Source organism: Empidonax traillii, unplaced genomic scaffold (assembly GCF_003031625.1).
Source record: "Empidonax traillii isolate 1590-97213 ecotype Southwest subspecies unplaced genomic scaffold, ASM303162v1 scaffold245:size1430315, whole genome shotgun sequence".
NCBI lineage: Eukaryota > Metazoa > Chordata > Aves > Passeriformes > Tyrannidae > Empidonax > Empidonax traillii.
This window is the reverse complement of record NW_020955438.1, coordinates 471,648-486,508: the sequence shown is the minus strand read 5'-3', so window position 1 is coordinate 486,508 and position 14,861 is coordinate 471,648. Positions and strand designations below refer to the sequence as shown.

The window sequence follows — 14,861 nt, the reverse complement described above, 5'->3', positions numbered from 1 at the left end:
TTGTTGCCTTAAAAGGTAATTCCCCTGCTTTGGAGGTGGATGTTACCCCCTGGTTGGGTGGATGTTATCTCCCCTGGGCTTGTACAGGGGGGGTCTTGCATCATTTTCAGCTGCAAGTCCTGGAGGGCCTCTCTGTATCCACATGGTACAGAGAAATATATTTTCATTTATAATTTGTTCCCTGTTCCCGGCCACAAAAGATTCCCTGGTGTTAGGTCCAGACAGGACCTTTCACCTTACAGACTCCACGGTACGCCTAGAAGTTAGTAAATATACAGAAATAGTTTTTTGTTAGTATCCCCCTTTTATTTTAATTTGCTTGGAATAAAAAACTGGTGCCTTTACTTATCACACATGTTACCTTGAGAGTTCAGCTCTATGTTCAGCAAAAATCTTTAGAGAAGGTATGTGTGTGCTCACAGATGAGAGAATGAAGGGCAGTTATTCAGGAGTGAAATGCAGCTTCTCTCATGTAAGAGGTGTTTGGGAAGGCTGGAGGCCTAAGCACTGAGGTTTGAATTGAGAGCTGAGGATTTCTGAATTGTGTTATTCTTTCATTTGGTTCTTGGCCTTTTTATGAGTCACTTCATCCCATTAAACCCTAGACTTTGCATCATCTTAGATCCCGACTGTCCAGGTGCTTCCCAAAGTGTTGTTTTAGCTATTTTACACTTTGGGAAAAGAGATGCCAAAGTGGAAGACATAAGCTAGCTGGTAGATGTAGCAGATCCTTCATTCCTGGCCTTAAACTGTTTTACATATAAGGGAGTATTTTATTGCTATCACTGATCTGATATTGAAAGTCCAGTATTCTGGCATTATTAGAGTTTGAATTCACATTTGCTGCTGTGCCTTAGAAAGTGAAAACAACCAGTGCAAATGGTGCCTTGTGTGTCTTATCCTCGGTAATGGGGAAAGATAGAAACAGCACTGACTTTTTGATTCTGTTTCCAAGTAGTTTCCTTTTATCAGCTCCACTTTATAGCCATTTCCTCCTGGGTTTTTCCACTGTACTCACTGTAACAATCACCAACACAGGTTGTGGGGATTGAGGGTTTTTTTTCCAAGGCGTTATTAAAATTTCCAGAAGTGCTATGTAAATGCTAGTTAATGTTCTGATGTTCTCAAACGTGAGCTCCAGACTCTGACTAGGGTGAAGTATTCTTACCTTTCTTTGAAGGATGGATGACTAGGCTTATACCTGGGATTTGTCTACAAAGACTTTTTGTTGAACACTTAGGATCTTGCAAAAATGTGAATAGCAGCAACTGAAGTCAAATTTGGCAAGGACTTTGTTAGGATCACCTAAAAAACCCTGTGTTCAAATGATTTATATTTCTGCCTTTGCCATTGACACACATACTATTTTTCACTTTGCACTTCATTTCAGTGAAGCAGTTTCATTATGTGCATTAATTTAGAAGAACAAAATAATCTACAAAATCATACTGTATTTATTTGTTTTGAGATAGTGAATTTGCTTCTTTCTGAAGGTAAGGCAAAAAGCGTGTCTGATAAGTGACTCTACAAATGCAGGATGGTAATTTGTATGAGCCTTTTTAAAGTATTTAAAGAATTTTCCCTTTCTTTGTTAAGTTTTACTTGTGGGATACCAGGTTTCTGTATTGGAATCTGGGTACTGTTTCATTATTAACAAAACCAACCTAGTTTTAGACTTTTTTTTGTAAGTTGAAAAATTGCTTGTAGCTTTTAGCACCTTAGGGTGAGACCACTTGGCTAAATTAAAAAAAAAAAAAAAAAGGAAAAGAGAAAAGAAGTTGGTTGTGCAGTAGAAAAATACTTTTTCTTTCTGCTTGTTTTGTAGGCTTCAGGGATTTGTATGTGCCCAATTGTGTTTAATTTTAGCTGAAGACTTTCTCAGAAATTTCTCTCCTGTTCTCCCTCTGTGGTACTTCCAGAGTTCTCCTGGATTGTATCATTAGCTAAATTTTGCAGCAGAGACTTTTATACCGACTGGGACTTGCTGGGTGGAGCATGTTGGTAATTCATACAGTTGTTTCCTGTTCTTGGGCTGAAGGGGCAGTGCCTGCTCTAAATTACCTGCTTGATACTCTTGCCAAGAGCATCAATCTTCTCTTACTGTTTTTTATGTTATTTTATGAGCCTTCCTTTGAGATGGAGAGAGTTTTGGGAACTGATCTGAATAGGGATCTTCAAGCTCTACAGCCTCTTGCCACAGTTACATAAATACCTGTTGTCCACGTGGCCGGTCTTAGTGCCCATCTGCGGGAAGCAGAGCAGCTTTCACCTCCCACTGAAACATTAATTTTACCACAGTGCTTTTGTTAACTCTGTGTAAGGACCTCTCTTTAACACCAAAATTAGTTATTAATTTCTACCTAGCTGCTTCTCTTTTTAAAACCTAAAAATCATTTAAAAGAAGTTGAAAAGAATACACTTGAGCACTGGAGAGGTCCAATATGAACTACATTACATTAACTCTTTTGGACAGCCCTTCCAGAGAGGGATCTGTTCATTTGCTCCAAGCCTACCTCCAGGAGACTGCCCCAAGTCGGGGTTCACAGCAGGCAGAGTGCCAGAGGTTTCAGACAGTTTGGCACGTGCTGAAAGCTTGGTTTTTCTTGTATTAAGCCATGGGCAGATGTCCATTAAGAATGATTAGGCAAAATTTATATAAAAGCCTTGTAAAATGGTGTGTGTGTGTTTTTCCTTTCTTTTTTTTCCTCTCCTCCCCTACCCTCCCCTATCCTCTTACTTGAGAAGTTTTATGTGGGTGTGTATTTTTTCTAAATTTATAAACCCTGGCTTTTGCCCTGGTCCGGTAGAAACTGCTCACCCACCCTTTTCCGTTTCCAGGCGGATTGCTGTTCTGTTATTTCAGTTCTGTAACTTTCTCCAACACTGTCCTGTTTTGCTTATTATAAAGTGCTTGCAATAACCCTTTCAGTGCCGCTGTCATCTTTGCTTTACATCAGGACTGGCTGTTGTAGTCATTAAAAACCAAAATAAAACAAAGCAAAACAATCTTCAAAAAAGCAAATTAAAGAGTTCTCCCCTGTTAAGGCTTTCTGTTTGAATGTAGGAAATGTATTATGGCTTTTATTTGTATATTGACCATATTGTATATTGTAGTGTCCCCACACAGGTTTTTTTCTTTATTTTAAATACTAAGCCAAAACCTTCACTGAAATAGGATTTCTTTACAGCTCTGGCAGAGAAATCCCTTCAGCTCTGAAGCTGAGGCAGCTCTATCTTCATGTGCCAAATGAATTAGAAGAATTTGAGGAAAACATTTACATCCAGCTATGTCTTAGAGTCAGTTTCCCTGTTCTCATTCACCTCTTTTGCTTCTTCATTCCTTATCTAGCAACAGTTGATATTGACCTGTAAGGTCTTTGTTTCTCTAATATCAGTGTTTAAGCCTGGATTAGATAAGTAGTTAGGTAGAAGTAAAATGAGCCTGACTGACCTACTGTTTGGTGCGGTGCTCTGAAGTGTATAATCAGACCAGGAAAGCAGCCTCAGATTTGTTTCTTGTAACAACTCAGTCTTTCATTGATTATCTTGGGAATTAACTTGGCCGGCCCATAAGTGCAAGTTATGATGCAAGACAGTAGAAAACAAGGTTAAGCCTTAGGTTAGTGGGTATTTTCCAAAAGAAAGAGTAAATTGTTCTCTTCAGTAGTCAAATAGACAAACTCAAATAGATTTTTCAAAAACATCGGTCGGAATGGGTCAAGGATACATGTATAAAATAACACTAAATGCTGCAGAAGTAACTTTTTAACACTTGTGAAGCCCCTGGCTCTGGAAAATAGGCTACATATGGGCACTCTGTCTCCTCTCTTTCCTGACCAGATGTGGAGAACTGAAGTTGCTAGTGAGTGTTTCTTTTTAGATGTACAAAGATGTTTCATTCATATGCAAAGCTCCCCTTGGATGAATAATTGAGCCGTCAGTGTACTGTAAGACTTTCCAAGTAGTAGAGGACTGACTATTCTCTTCTGTACCCAGCTTTTTACTTAAAATGTAAGTTCCCTTATTAAATGGGATTTTTTTAATAGTAATTGAAATAGATCTTTTAATGCTGTTTTCAAAGCTCGAAGTATCTGGGAGATGGTTGAAAATGGTAAATCATCCATACTAATTTCTGTTATCTAAAGAACTGCTCTTTGAGCTAAGGTCCGGAATAACTGGGCCAAATGGTCCTGTTGAAATTCCCCTTGGAAGCAGGGAAGTAATTGGATGAATGTTTAGCCTGGGAACAAATAATCCATGCTGAAGTTTATGGATTCTGCTTGGGAACAGGACTAAAAGAAAAGTGGGCTGTAAAAATGCTTTATTTGTCAGAAGGGATCTTAGGGAGACATAAAGATGTTTTCCCTCCTCCCATGTGTCTTTACCACAGTGACAATGATTCAGCTTGTGTGTGCTCTCTGGAATGCGTACGTGTAGGGGGAGAGAGGAGAAAAGAATTTCTTTAGGTGCAGCTAACTGAAAGTACTGTAGGAGATAATGTGTACAGAACATTGCCTCACTGTAGAGTTGCCTACTTCAGCGAGTTTACCATCTTTATTTTCATGTTGACTAAAAATAAGGGGCTTTTTATCTTTGTTAACAAAACACATTTCTCCAGAAGACCTCTCTGAAGCAGGAAATCCTTGTTTCTGAAGCTGTTGTGTTGGCAAGTAGGCTTTAGCTTTGTTTCTGTGGTAAGTCTTTTTGTCCATTATAGCATTTTGGGATCCCAGCATCAATGTGGCTGACTCTGGCTCTGATTGGACAGTTTATATTTAGTTGCTGGCTTCCTATAATAGTTTTCAGATGGGGATGTTAAAGAACACATACCCTAGTGCTGCTGTAATCCTAAAGGAGCATGGGGGAGTGAGAAAGAAAAAAAAGCATCGATGTCTTTCCGCAGAAGTAGAGTTTGGAAAAAACCAGCAGCTGCTTACAGCCGCAGAATGCTGAAATTAATTAATTTTAAAAAAATTAGGTAACCAGTAAAGCCAAAGAGCTCAGAAGGTCCATGGGAACATCACTTGAATTTTGCATCCAGAAAGGAGCTTTAAAAAGCTATGGGAAGGTCTGCTTTCTTAAAAATTACAAGAATTGTGATTCTCCAGTTTAGAATAGTAGTCAGTAGATATTAACTAATAGCCATCAAACACCACCTCATGACAGCTACTGTGTCCCATATTGCTGGTGCATTTCCAATGCAATTTAGTAGATGCCCAAAAAAAGCCATGTCACATGATTCAGTTATACTGTCAGAGGCATCTTTTATTTCAAGTAAAACTGAAAATGTACCAGATTTACTCTGAGCCTGGGTTTAAAATGACCTCTCCAGAAACCTTGACCTCTGAGAAGAAAACCAAGTTCAAGTTTTCATTTGAGATGGGTTTGCAGAGCATTTGGAAATCATCTAATCATCTTTACCTAACATTTTTTATTTATTAGCTTATTTTTTATTCCCTAAATTATTAACAAAATAAATCATCCTAGTTTTCTTTGATGAGCTTCCAGGAATGTGTCTCCTCTTGATCCAGTGCTTGTAGGTAGCTGCCTGCAGGGGCCTAACTTCTAGCTCTTCTGTGGTCATGGTGAATCTTTACCAGCTCCTGAGGGACAGCAGGGCCTGACCATAGCACCTGGAAGAATTAGGCCCTGGTGCCAGCCAGTACATAGGTAGATCTTTGTAAAGTTGATGGTTGAGAAGAACACGAGGTATGACTCTTTCCCATGATGTACATGATAAAACCAGAGCAATGCCACCACTGTCCTTGTAACGTACATGACCTGTGTGGAGTCCTGGCCAGTATAACTGAGGAGGAAATTCTAAAGCATGCTGCAGCCTGGTGACTTGAGCTAGTTTGTTTCATGTGGTTATGCAGCACAATTTTCGTTTTTTCTACCAGCTAATAGTGGGAGCAAATCATAGAAAGTCAGGGATGGAGACACCTAGCTGTTCTCCAGATCCTGGAGCAAGATCATCTCAAGGGCCTTGCAGTAATGGGGACTCCAGAATCTCTTCCTGTACTTAAGAACCAAACACACACTCCTCTGCAAGCAAAATAATACTAACCCAGTGTATTTCTTTCTTAATTCAAGTCCCTTTGTGATGGACAAAGCAGGAAGAACATTTTGTTTCTTGTCTCTTTACAGCAGTGTTCTAAATTCTTGGAAGGTGTTATCTTGTTTTCTTCCCTCGGTTTTTGCATCTGTGAGATAAAAAATATTCTTCTTGGTGCTCTCTGGGCTCCAGCTAATTTTACATCTGTCTTCAACTAGGATGCCATGAGCTGGGCGTGGTGCTTCAGATGAGGTCTGATAGATGCTGAGAATTGTTCTCTGTCTTGTGGATGCAGCATATTTGCACAGCTCAGTCTCACTGCCTTTTATCAACAGTATGATGTTGATTTCTTCAGCCTGTAATTCACTGTAACTTTTTCCTTTCAACATTTGTGATCTATTCAGTCCTGATACAGGTATACTTGATTACACCTAACTGTATAATCTGGGGCACTTAGAAAGAAATTAAACAATTCTCCTATTTTTTGGGCTGTTTTTCTATGACTGTTAAATCATTTAAAATGAAAATTCAGCTTGACAAACATAGTCTTTAGACATTTTAGCCATTCAAATAAGAATAATGTACTCAGGCCAGAGTTCCATGGGGCCCTGCCAATTGCTTCTGTCTTTTTAGGTAGTGCATATTTTATCTTTATATTTGTCTAGTATGCAGTTTTCCCATTATCCTAAAATAGTTTCACCTAGGCCACAAGTGACAGTCATTTCAACATCCATTGATAAAAATGCTTTTCTTGTGATTTATTACTCGAGTCAGTGTTGATTTGCTCACAGACAGTAAATGATCAACAATTATCAGGAGTAATTTTTGCTTTGTGTGGTAGATTCACCCCTCTGGTCCAGACATTAAGCTGTGCAGCTGTTTGGTTCACAGATATCAGGGAATGGGAGGGTGAACAGAAAGGGGAGGAAAACAGTCTTGTCTGAGACAGTCCAATCCTGTGATTTATGCAGGGCAGCCTGCCCAGGACTGGACTGCTGGAGGATATTTTTCTCTGCAGCATTCGAGCGTGACTTGTTTGCCTGTTTTTAACCTACTACAAGGAAAATAAACCTTTTAACCACTAATTGTGTGTCCCTTTCCACACGTGTAATTTTTAACTTGATATTGGGGGAGGAAAAAAAAAAAAAGGCAAAATAGTCTGAGTATTTGTTATTTAGGGCTTCTTGTTTAGTTGCCTTGTGCTGTGAGGGTAGTGCTGAATACTTGAGTGATAGTCACAGCAGGGCTGGTGAGAAGGAGGGAATAGATCTGAAGCTGCTTTCAGGCTGTTTAGAAGAAGAGCAGCTCACCAATAATGTACAGCTTTCTACAAGATTTATTCTTCTTGCAAGTGCAGGGAAAAGTTCAGGTATTTTATAAAATCTCCTCTGTGAGTTTTTGCTGCTTTTCCTTAGAGGGCTCTAAGATTTTGTCAAAGGTGCATTGGGGAGATTTTACACCTCCAGACTCTTGTTTGGCTGCAGGCAGTTTCCTCTGGGCTTCCTGCTAAGTGGCTTTGGTGGCGGTTTCACATTGTTCCTCACTGATGACTCAGAGAAACAGGAAAGAGATCCCCTGGTGAACAAAAAGCGCAACCACCAAACAGGTGCCTGTATTCTGGGGTAGCAGAGGACAAACCACCTCATTCTGGACTTTTTCCTAAGATTCTTATCTGCAAGTATGAGACTCAAGAGGAATGGTTCATACACGCTGAACGGGTAAGAAAGAGCCTGCATCCTCTTTTGAATCTTCATCATTGAAAGCACGTGAAAACGGAAGCCTTTATTTTCCTTTCTAGTAACAGGGTACATGAAATAATGGCCATGTCTTTTGTCTCAAAAAGAACAGAGGATCACAGCGTATGAAATACGCAGCTTATTTAGCTTGTTTTCTTCTGCATTTTGCTGGATTTGCTTTTATGGCGTGTGCGTTTGGTGGGGGCTGGTTAGAGTTGTCTGTATGTGAAAATGAGGTGGATCTGCTCAGTAAAATCATTAAAACATTAGGAACTGTGTGACTCCCAAAGAGGTGCCTGTGGTAGTGATCCTAAGCATTTCCCAGCTTTTGGTACAAACAAGAGCTAAACTCTTAAATGTGATGCTCCCCAACATGGAATACAAATTGCTTCAAATTTACTCAGTATGAAAAATTAGTTTAAGTAGTTTCAAGTAGTAAAAACTAGTCTGGGTTACTTTACTAGCTTTGTGGTTTCAAAAATATAGATTTTCTTTCTCTCTGCTGTTGAATCTTCTCAGCAATAGAGAATATACCATTACTGGAAAGAAGATAACTACCTACATATTCCTTGTTTTAGGAATCTTGTTGTAATAACTGAAAACAGAAAAATTTTCAGGTGAAGGATTTTTTTTAATAATTGCATTTGATTTATGCTAAAGCAGATTCTTGTGTGTCTTAATGGATATAAGTTTTATTTCTTAGCACAACATACCTGATCTGAAGAGGATTTGTACTTCCACAGCTCAGTGCTAACTGTTTATTTGAGCTGGGCAGGTGCTTGACAATTAAAGGCAGTTGTTAGTCTTGGAGTGTCACTTTGGTGCTGCTTTTAACCTTCATAAGTAATGAGTAAGCACTGTGCTAAGTGCCTCGTGGGGCAGTTGCCTTAGTGCTCTGTTCCTGAAAAGCCCGGGTGTATTTCAGAGTCCAGCTGCAGACTCACCCCACAGTGCCCAGGTGCTTTATCTGTGCCATGGACCATGGGCTTGGCTGGAAATCTCTGCACAGGAGAGGCAGAGAGCAGTGCAGGGGGATCAGGCTGGGAATACTTGGGCAGTGTTGTTCGCCTGGACTGTGCTGGTCTGCACAGTGCTGCTTAGAAGGGTCCTTTGATTCACCAAGACGTGTTTAAAACTGATTTTTAAAAAAATTCTAAAATTTTATTGGGATTAAGTTTTCTTAATGTCAGAGTAGATGGGTGCTAGCATCTTCCTATATCTTCCTGGCATATCCTTAGTGCTTTTTTTTTTTTTTTTTAAATAACTGTAATGAAAATTCCACTGGCTGACTGCATACAGGATCAAACATAATGGGAAGTTATTATATTAGAGTATCTGGTTTTAAACTTTGACGTGAATTTGTCCCTCAGTGGGATTGAGTTTGTAATAGATAAAAACTAAGACTATATTATCATTAACTTGACCTTTTTTTGCAGAGGTTTTTGACCCTTTGAGAGATTATAATAGAGAGTAAATTAAGAAGTGGTGCTGAAAAGCAAAAGGTAATGGATATTGCTTGTGTTAAAGGAATTTAGATTTTAGTTACAAGAAGCACAATCTTTAATTGATTTGAGGTTTATTAAAAACTAATGTATGGTATAGAACTTAAGGGAAATACGTTGTTCGAGATCACCCTGTGCATCTGTTCTGCCTTGTTCTAACTTGCAAGGTGCTGCATAATCATTTTAAGGAATTTCACTTGTTGTGGCCCAATGCGTACCTGGCATTACATTTTACAGCAAGGATTTAACTGGAAGGTGTTGTATTACAGTGAGTTAAACCAGTGGCACCCAAATGCTTGCATGAAAAAGAAGCTTCAGCTGTGAGTTTGTGGGAGACTCCAATATTATCTGATTCTAAGATGCTGATGTGCTTGGCTTTATTAAACAACAGATGCTGAGGAGTGAATTTATCTAATTAAAGAAATTCCTTTTATGTTTATCTCTTGCCTAGATGGTTTAATAATGCAAGGTAATGGAAAAAGAGCTTCAAGTATGTTTTCCTGTTTAGCCTAAACTTTTGCCATGTCAGCAGAAAGGCTTGTTTTGATCTTTAGGGGTTTTTGTTTGGGACAGCATGTTCCACTTGTCAGGTGGAGCAGCACCCTGTCGTGTAGGTCACTTGAGGAGAGGGGAGCTCATTGGGGTGGAATGTTGCAGGGCAAATGCTGCATCAGGTACCTGCATATGGAATCCCACAGTGTGGGATTCCTCCTTACAGTGTAGTGCATGAGCTTCTCTTATGTAAAACAACGAAAAAAACCCCAAACAAACAAACAAACCCACACAAAAACAAACAAAAAACCAGGGTTTTTTGTACAGCCAAACTCTTGGGTACAGGCTTTATGTGAAGACCCTTACATCTTTTGCTCACTTGTCAATAATTCTATCTTTGACATCTTGCAGTACTCCCCAAAACTTAAGATATTTGATCCAACTTCCAGCAAAATCTTGATTCTTGCTTTTAGTTTTGCTTGTAAAGAAGGAACTGTAGCAAAAGTCATCACAATAATTAGGTTTTTTCTCTGTGTGTGTGTTGGTCAGGCCCTGATTGCACTTGTAAACTCATGAAGGAGGAGGAAGACTACAAGGGGAGCTAAGATACTTGAAAATATTTTCAAAACTAATACCAGCAAAAAGCTCCCCCGCCCTTGCCTTTCTGCTGTTCCATTGCACCTCAGTTGACAGTCATGTAAGAGCTGTACAAACATAAACTGGAAACACAACTAAAATCCAGAGTTTCACTTAGAAACGGTGATTTATGACTATTCTTTGAGCAGGTCACTCTGGACATGGGCATGTTCACTCTTGCTTTTTGAAGTGGGTAATGGTTACACATGTTTGTGGAGACAGAGGGATCTGGTGCTGAGATTCGTCGGAGGACACTGAGTTAGAAGACCCACCCTACCTTCCTGAGACTGAGGGTAGGAATCTTACCTGCCAGCATCTCTTTGACAGTGTTGTTAAGTCAGCTTTGCTGTTGTGTGCTAACCTGCAGTGTGCTAATTATATTTCTTTGCATTGCAAAGTTTCTTTTTATAAATTATTTCTTTTGAAGATCATCCTAGCTTGGGAGATATTCCTTTATTTGCTTAGTGCTGTGTTGTGGCACAGTGGCAGTGAAAAATGCACTGGCACTGTAATCATTTCAGCATCATTTTTTTCTCTTTGCAGTTGCTATTTTTTTCTTTTCCTTTAGTCCGTTTACCATTTGGAATTAGTGACAGTATGCAGGCCAGTAGGGTGTCAAATAACAAATATTGTTTATTGCACATCTATTTCCTCTTTTTCTCCTAATGACTTAAGTTTAAGGAAGGGTGTAAATCCAAGCATGGGTTTCACAAGATATGACCTCAACGCACCCGAAGCAAATATGCAGCTTGAACTTTGGTGGTGTGATCTAAGCTTCCTGTGCCTTTTGGAACCATAAGTTATGGGCCTACGCATTCCTAAAACCTTTGTAGTGATGCAGACAGAACTGTGCCCTTCTGGTGTACCTTCACAATGGCCATGCCCTCTGCAGGAAAGCTCTGCTGCAGTGGTGAGTAGGTTGTGAATTGCAGAAGTGAAACTTCCACTGGACAGCTGGGAACTTGCTGACCTTCCTTTAAATATCATAGGATATACTGACAAACAGTCTGTTGGGTAAAACTGCACCTGAATTGGGCTTTCCGAAGACCCCAGTCAGAGAAACACATGATTCTCTTCTGCTTGTCATGGCAATTTTGACAAGGCCATGCAGCCTACACTTGGTCTGCAATGTTTTCTAAACCAGTGCAGGTTAAACACTTGACAACTGTCTGAAGATGGCTGTTCAAGCAATAATCTCTGTGACTCCTGCATAGTGGGCATCCCAAACCCCCATGGTGATAGAACAAATACGTAGCACAAACTACAATGTTTAAGTGTTAGTTAAAGAATTTTTATCCTCTCGTCATTGCCCTACTTGACTGCACTGCTGAACAACTGCTGTGTGGCATGTTTTCCTGGGACATTTTTAAGTGCCAAAGGAATGCAGCTAGATGGTGCATTCAGAAACGTGGCAGGGGTGAAAGCTTTGAAAATGCAGTGTTTGCAGCTCAGCATCTCAGTGCCTGTGCTGCTGAAAAACCCTTGATCAATCTTCTTGAAAAGTTTGTGTTTAACTTGTAACATTGGTGTTTCACTTGAGAGTTGGAATAGTTTGACATTTCCCTCCTCCTGCTCAGTGCAGCCCTGGGCCCTTCTGCAAATGCTCTTTGAGTTCTGCTGCATTAATCTTGGTTCTGTGTGTACACGAAGGTGATTATGTATAATCACAGTCAGAACTAACCCATGCCTTGAAACAGATTCAAGTTGGATGGGGACAAAATACTTAGGAATATCCTAATGATTAATGGGTGCTCAACTGACTCTGATAAAATATTGTTGGCCCCAAGATGTTTCCTCTTCTCCAAGCCACTGCTTTAAACTAATGACTTTTGATTTTGAGCCAAGCACTGAAATTGAAAAAGAATTTATTTTTCTTGTGTGCTTCTGTCTTGTGCTGACGCAAAGCAAGCCGAGGAGAAAAAGTAGTATATCTTATGTTTGTTTTGCCCAAAAAAGTAGAAATCGGAAGGAGCATAGTGAGCCTGCCTCAGAAGGCGTTTTTTATTGTCTCATTGCAACTGCAGGAAAAATAGCTTTGAAGGATGTGACAAACGATTCATGAAAGCCTGTTGAAATAGCTCATCTGGCAGACAGAGGTAATATGAACACCCAAATATCTTATCTGAGGAGAAGCAGCTGTTAGAACTGCTTTACAGTCCTCCCAAATTACCACACTTTCTGTCATGACAAAAAAAGGGGAAATCTAAGGGTAGCAACACAGACTGTTATCCTTGGAAAGCACAGCATAGACTTATCAGATTAGGGCCAAAAATGTAGATTATCCACTTCAGTTTTTGTTGGACTGGGAATCCAGTTTTGGAGAGCCATCTTTAGAATGCTTTATGGTATCAGAAAATGTAAGCTAAGAAGCAAAATGCCAGCACTGCTGGCTGACCTCTGCCTCACTGGAGGTATCTTAGTACTTTCTTGGTCAGCTGTAGCCAAGCTGCTCATTTGTAAATTAGTTACAGGTTCACTCTTCCACTTTCTGAAACTGACAGTGATTTTCATTCGTGTACTTCAGTTACTAAGTGAGGTGGCTTCTCACACGTCATTAAAATGGCCTTATTTTGTTCTTTTTTGGAGGAGGAGGGTTACTGCAGTGTATGCAGGGGTGATATTTCAGTAGTGTTTGGATGAAGACTGAGGTCTGAGCCTGCTCTAACTGCTGGGTGTGTACAGAGGGAGAACAGTGCCCAAGGACAAGAAAAATTTGGCAAATGCTCTCATGCTGTACACAACAGAAGTTTTCTTTCTAAAATACTTTCTCCAGGTCTCCCACTCCACTCCCCTGCATCCCATATTTACCATCTGATTACTGCACAGTGACATGGCCAAATGACTGGGACAGGATTTCAGTCCAGCATCATTTCCCACACGCAGAAAGGGCTGCTGGCTGTTTCTTACCACTGCTGCTCCTCTCTGCTGTGGATGTTGATCACTGCAGGTTCTGGCTGCTGTACTCTTCCCCATGCTCTGCCTGAGAAGACCCCACTCACTTTACTGTTGGCTCTCCTGTAGGAGCTATAGAGAAGTGTATGGATCCATCAGAAGTTGGAGAAGAGTGACAATGAACACAAGGGTCTATCTCCACCTTCAGAAATGTTGTTTCTTTTATAGAGGGTTGTGGGTATTGGTTCTTTTTAAACTATGTAAAGTATTCAGGCTGAGAAAGTTGGGTCTGTTCAGCCTGGAAAAGAGAAGGTTGTGTGGAGACCTCATAGCAAACTTCCAGTATCTGAAGGGAGCCTACAGGGAAGCTGGAGAGGGACTCTTCATCAGGAACTGTAGTTATAGGACAAGGGGTAATGGGTTCAAACTGAAAGAGGGGAAATTTAGGTTAGATATTAGGAAGAAATTTAGATTAAATATTAGCAAGAAATTTAGGTTAGATATTAGGAAGAAATTTTCTACTGTAAGGCACTGGAATAGGTTGCACAGAGAAGCTGTGGATGACCCATCCCTGGAAGTGTTCAAGGCCAGGTTGGATGGATCTCTAAGTAACCTGGTCTAGTGAAAGAGGGGTGGAACTAGATGATCTTTAAGGTTCCTTCCAAGCCAAACCATTCCATGATTCTGTTGTCCTTTATATTTGGCATAGCTGTTCACGTAGCATTTGTCCTACAACACAGGATTTATGATCTCACGTGTTTTCTTTGAAACTTTTTTTGCATGTGTGAACATTCAAAAGTAATTTAGGCATTTTTATATTCATTAACAATGTATGTGTAAAGGCTTAAACTGTAAGCCTTATATGGGGAAAGTATTATAAATGTAATGCTTCTAAATAGAAGATTTCATTAGAACTTGCACTGTGAGTCATCGTTGTTATATTAATAGAGCTATTCCCAAATATGGATTTGGAACTGTTCCTTCTTCATGGTGAATGCTGCAGATGACTTACAGAAAATAAGTATTTACATTAAATATCAAATTTTGGGGCCTAACCTCTTGGTCAACCAGTTACACAGATCAGTGGAGCACATAGCATAGAATAATTTTGTAATGTAATTCTGAAACTGCAGTACTTTATGTCAGATAATATTTTAGTCAGAAAAGTGGTTTTTTTTAATGTGAAAAAGTAATTAAGAAGTAAGACTCAGGCTGCACAGAGTTATGTGCATTTTAATACATACTCCTAAAACTAGCCTGATCAGTTAGTCTTCCACCCTTTGGAAATACTCATAGAACAACCTATAGGAATATATATGCATTCTCATAGCTTATCTATGTGCAGCTAACAGTAACTCCTCACAGATATTTTATTAGTCTCTACCAGAAGCAAAGATTTAATTCAGAACTCCAGGCTGTGCTGTTGCAGGTCTTGTGTGTGCATATTCTTCTCTCCCTTTTTTTTTCCCAAGCTTTTTTTTCTTCCCACCATAGCTTATATACTTGCTTACTGGAAATGTCTCACCTCTTGATATAAAACAATATTGT

The 14,861-nt window shown here is 39.7% G+C and overlaps 1 protein-coding gene across 3 annotated transcripts in view; it reads left to right on the top strand.

The window, feature by feature from the left end:
• MOB2 (MOB kinase activator 2) overlaps positions 1 to 14,861 on the top strand; it is a 113,190-nt gene that overhangs the window by 49,110 nt on the left and 49,219 nt on the right. Inside the window, exon 1 of one of the 3 annotated variants that reach the window (XM_027888718.1) lies at positions 7,664 to 7,773. The exons of the other annotated variants lie outside the window; for them this stretch is intronic. Within the exon in view, the coding sequence (XP_027744519.1) occupies positions 7,736 to 7,773 (38 nt within the window). The 5' untranslated portion in view covers positions 7,664 to 7,735. Of the gene's footprint in view, positions 1 to 7,663; positions 7,774 to 14,861 lie in introns of those variants that run through there. 3 annotated transcript variants of the gene reach the window in all.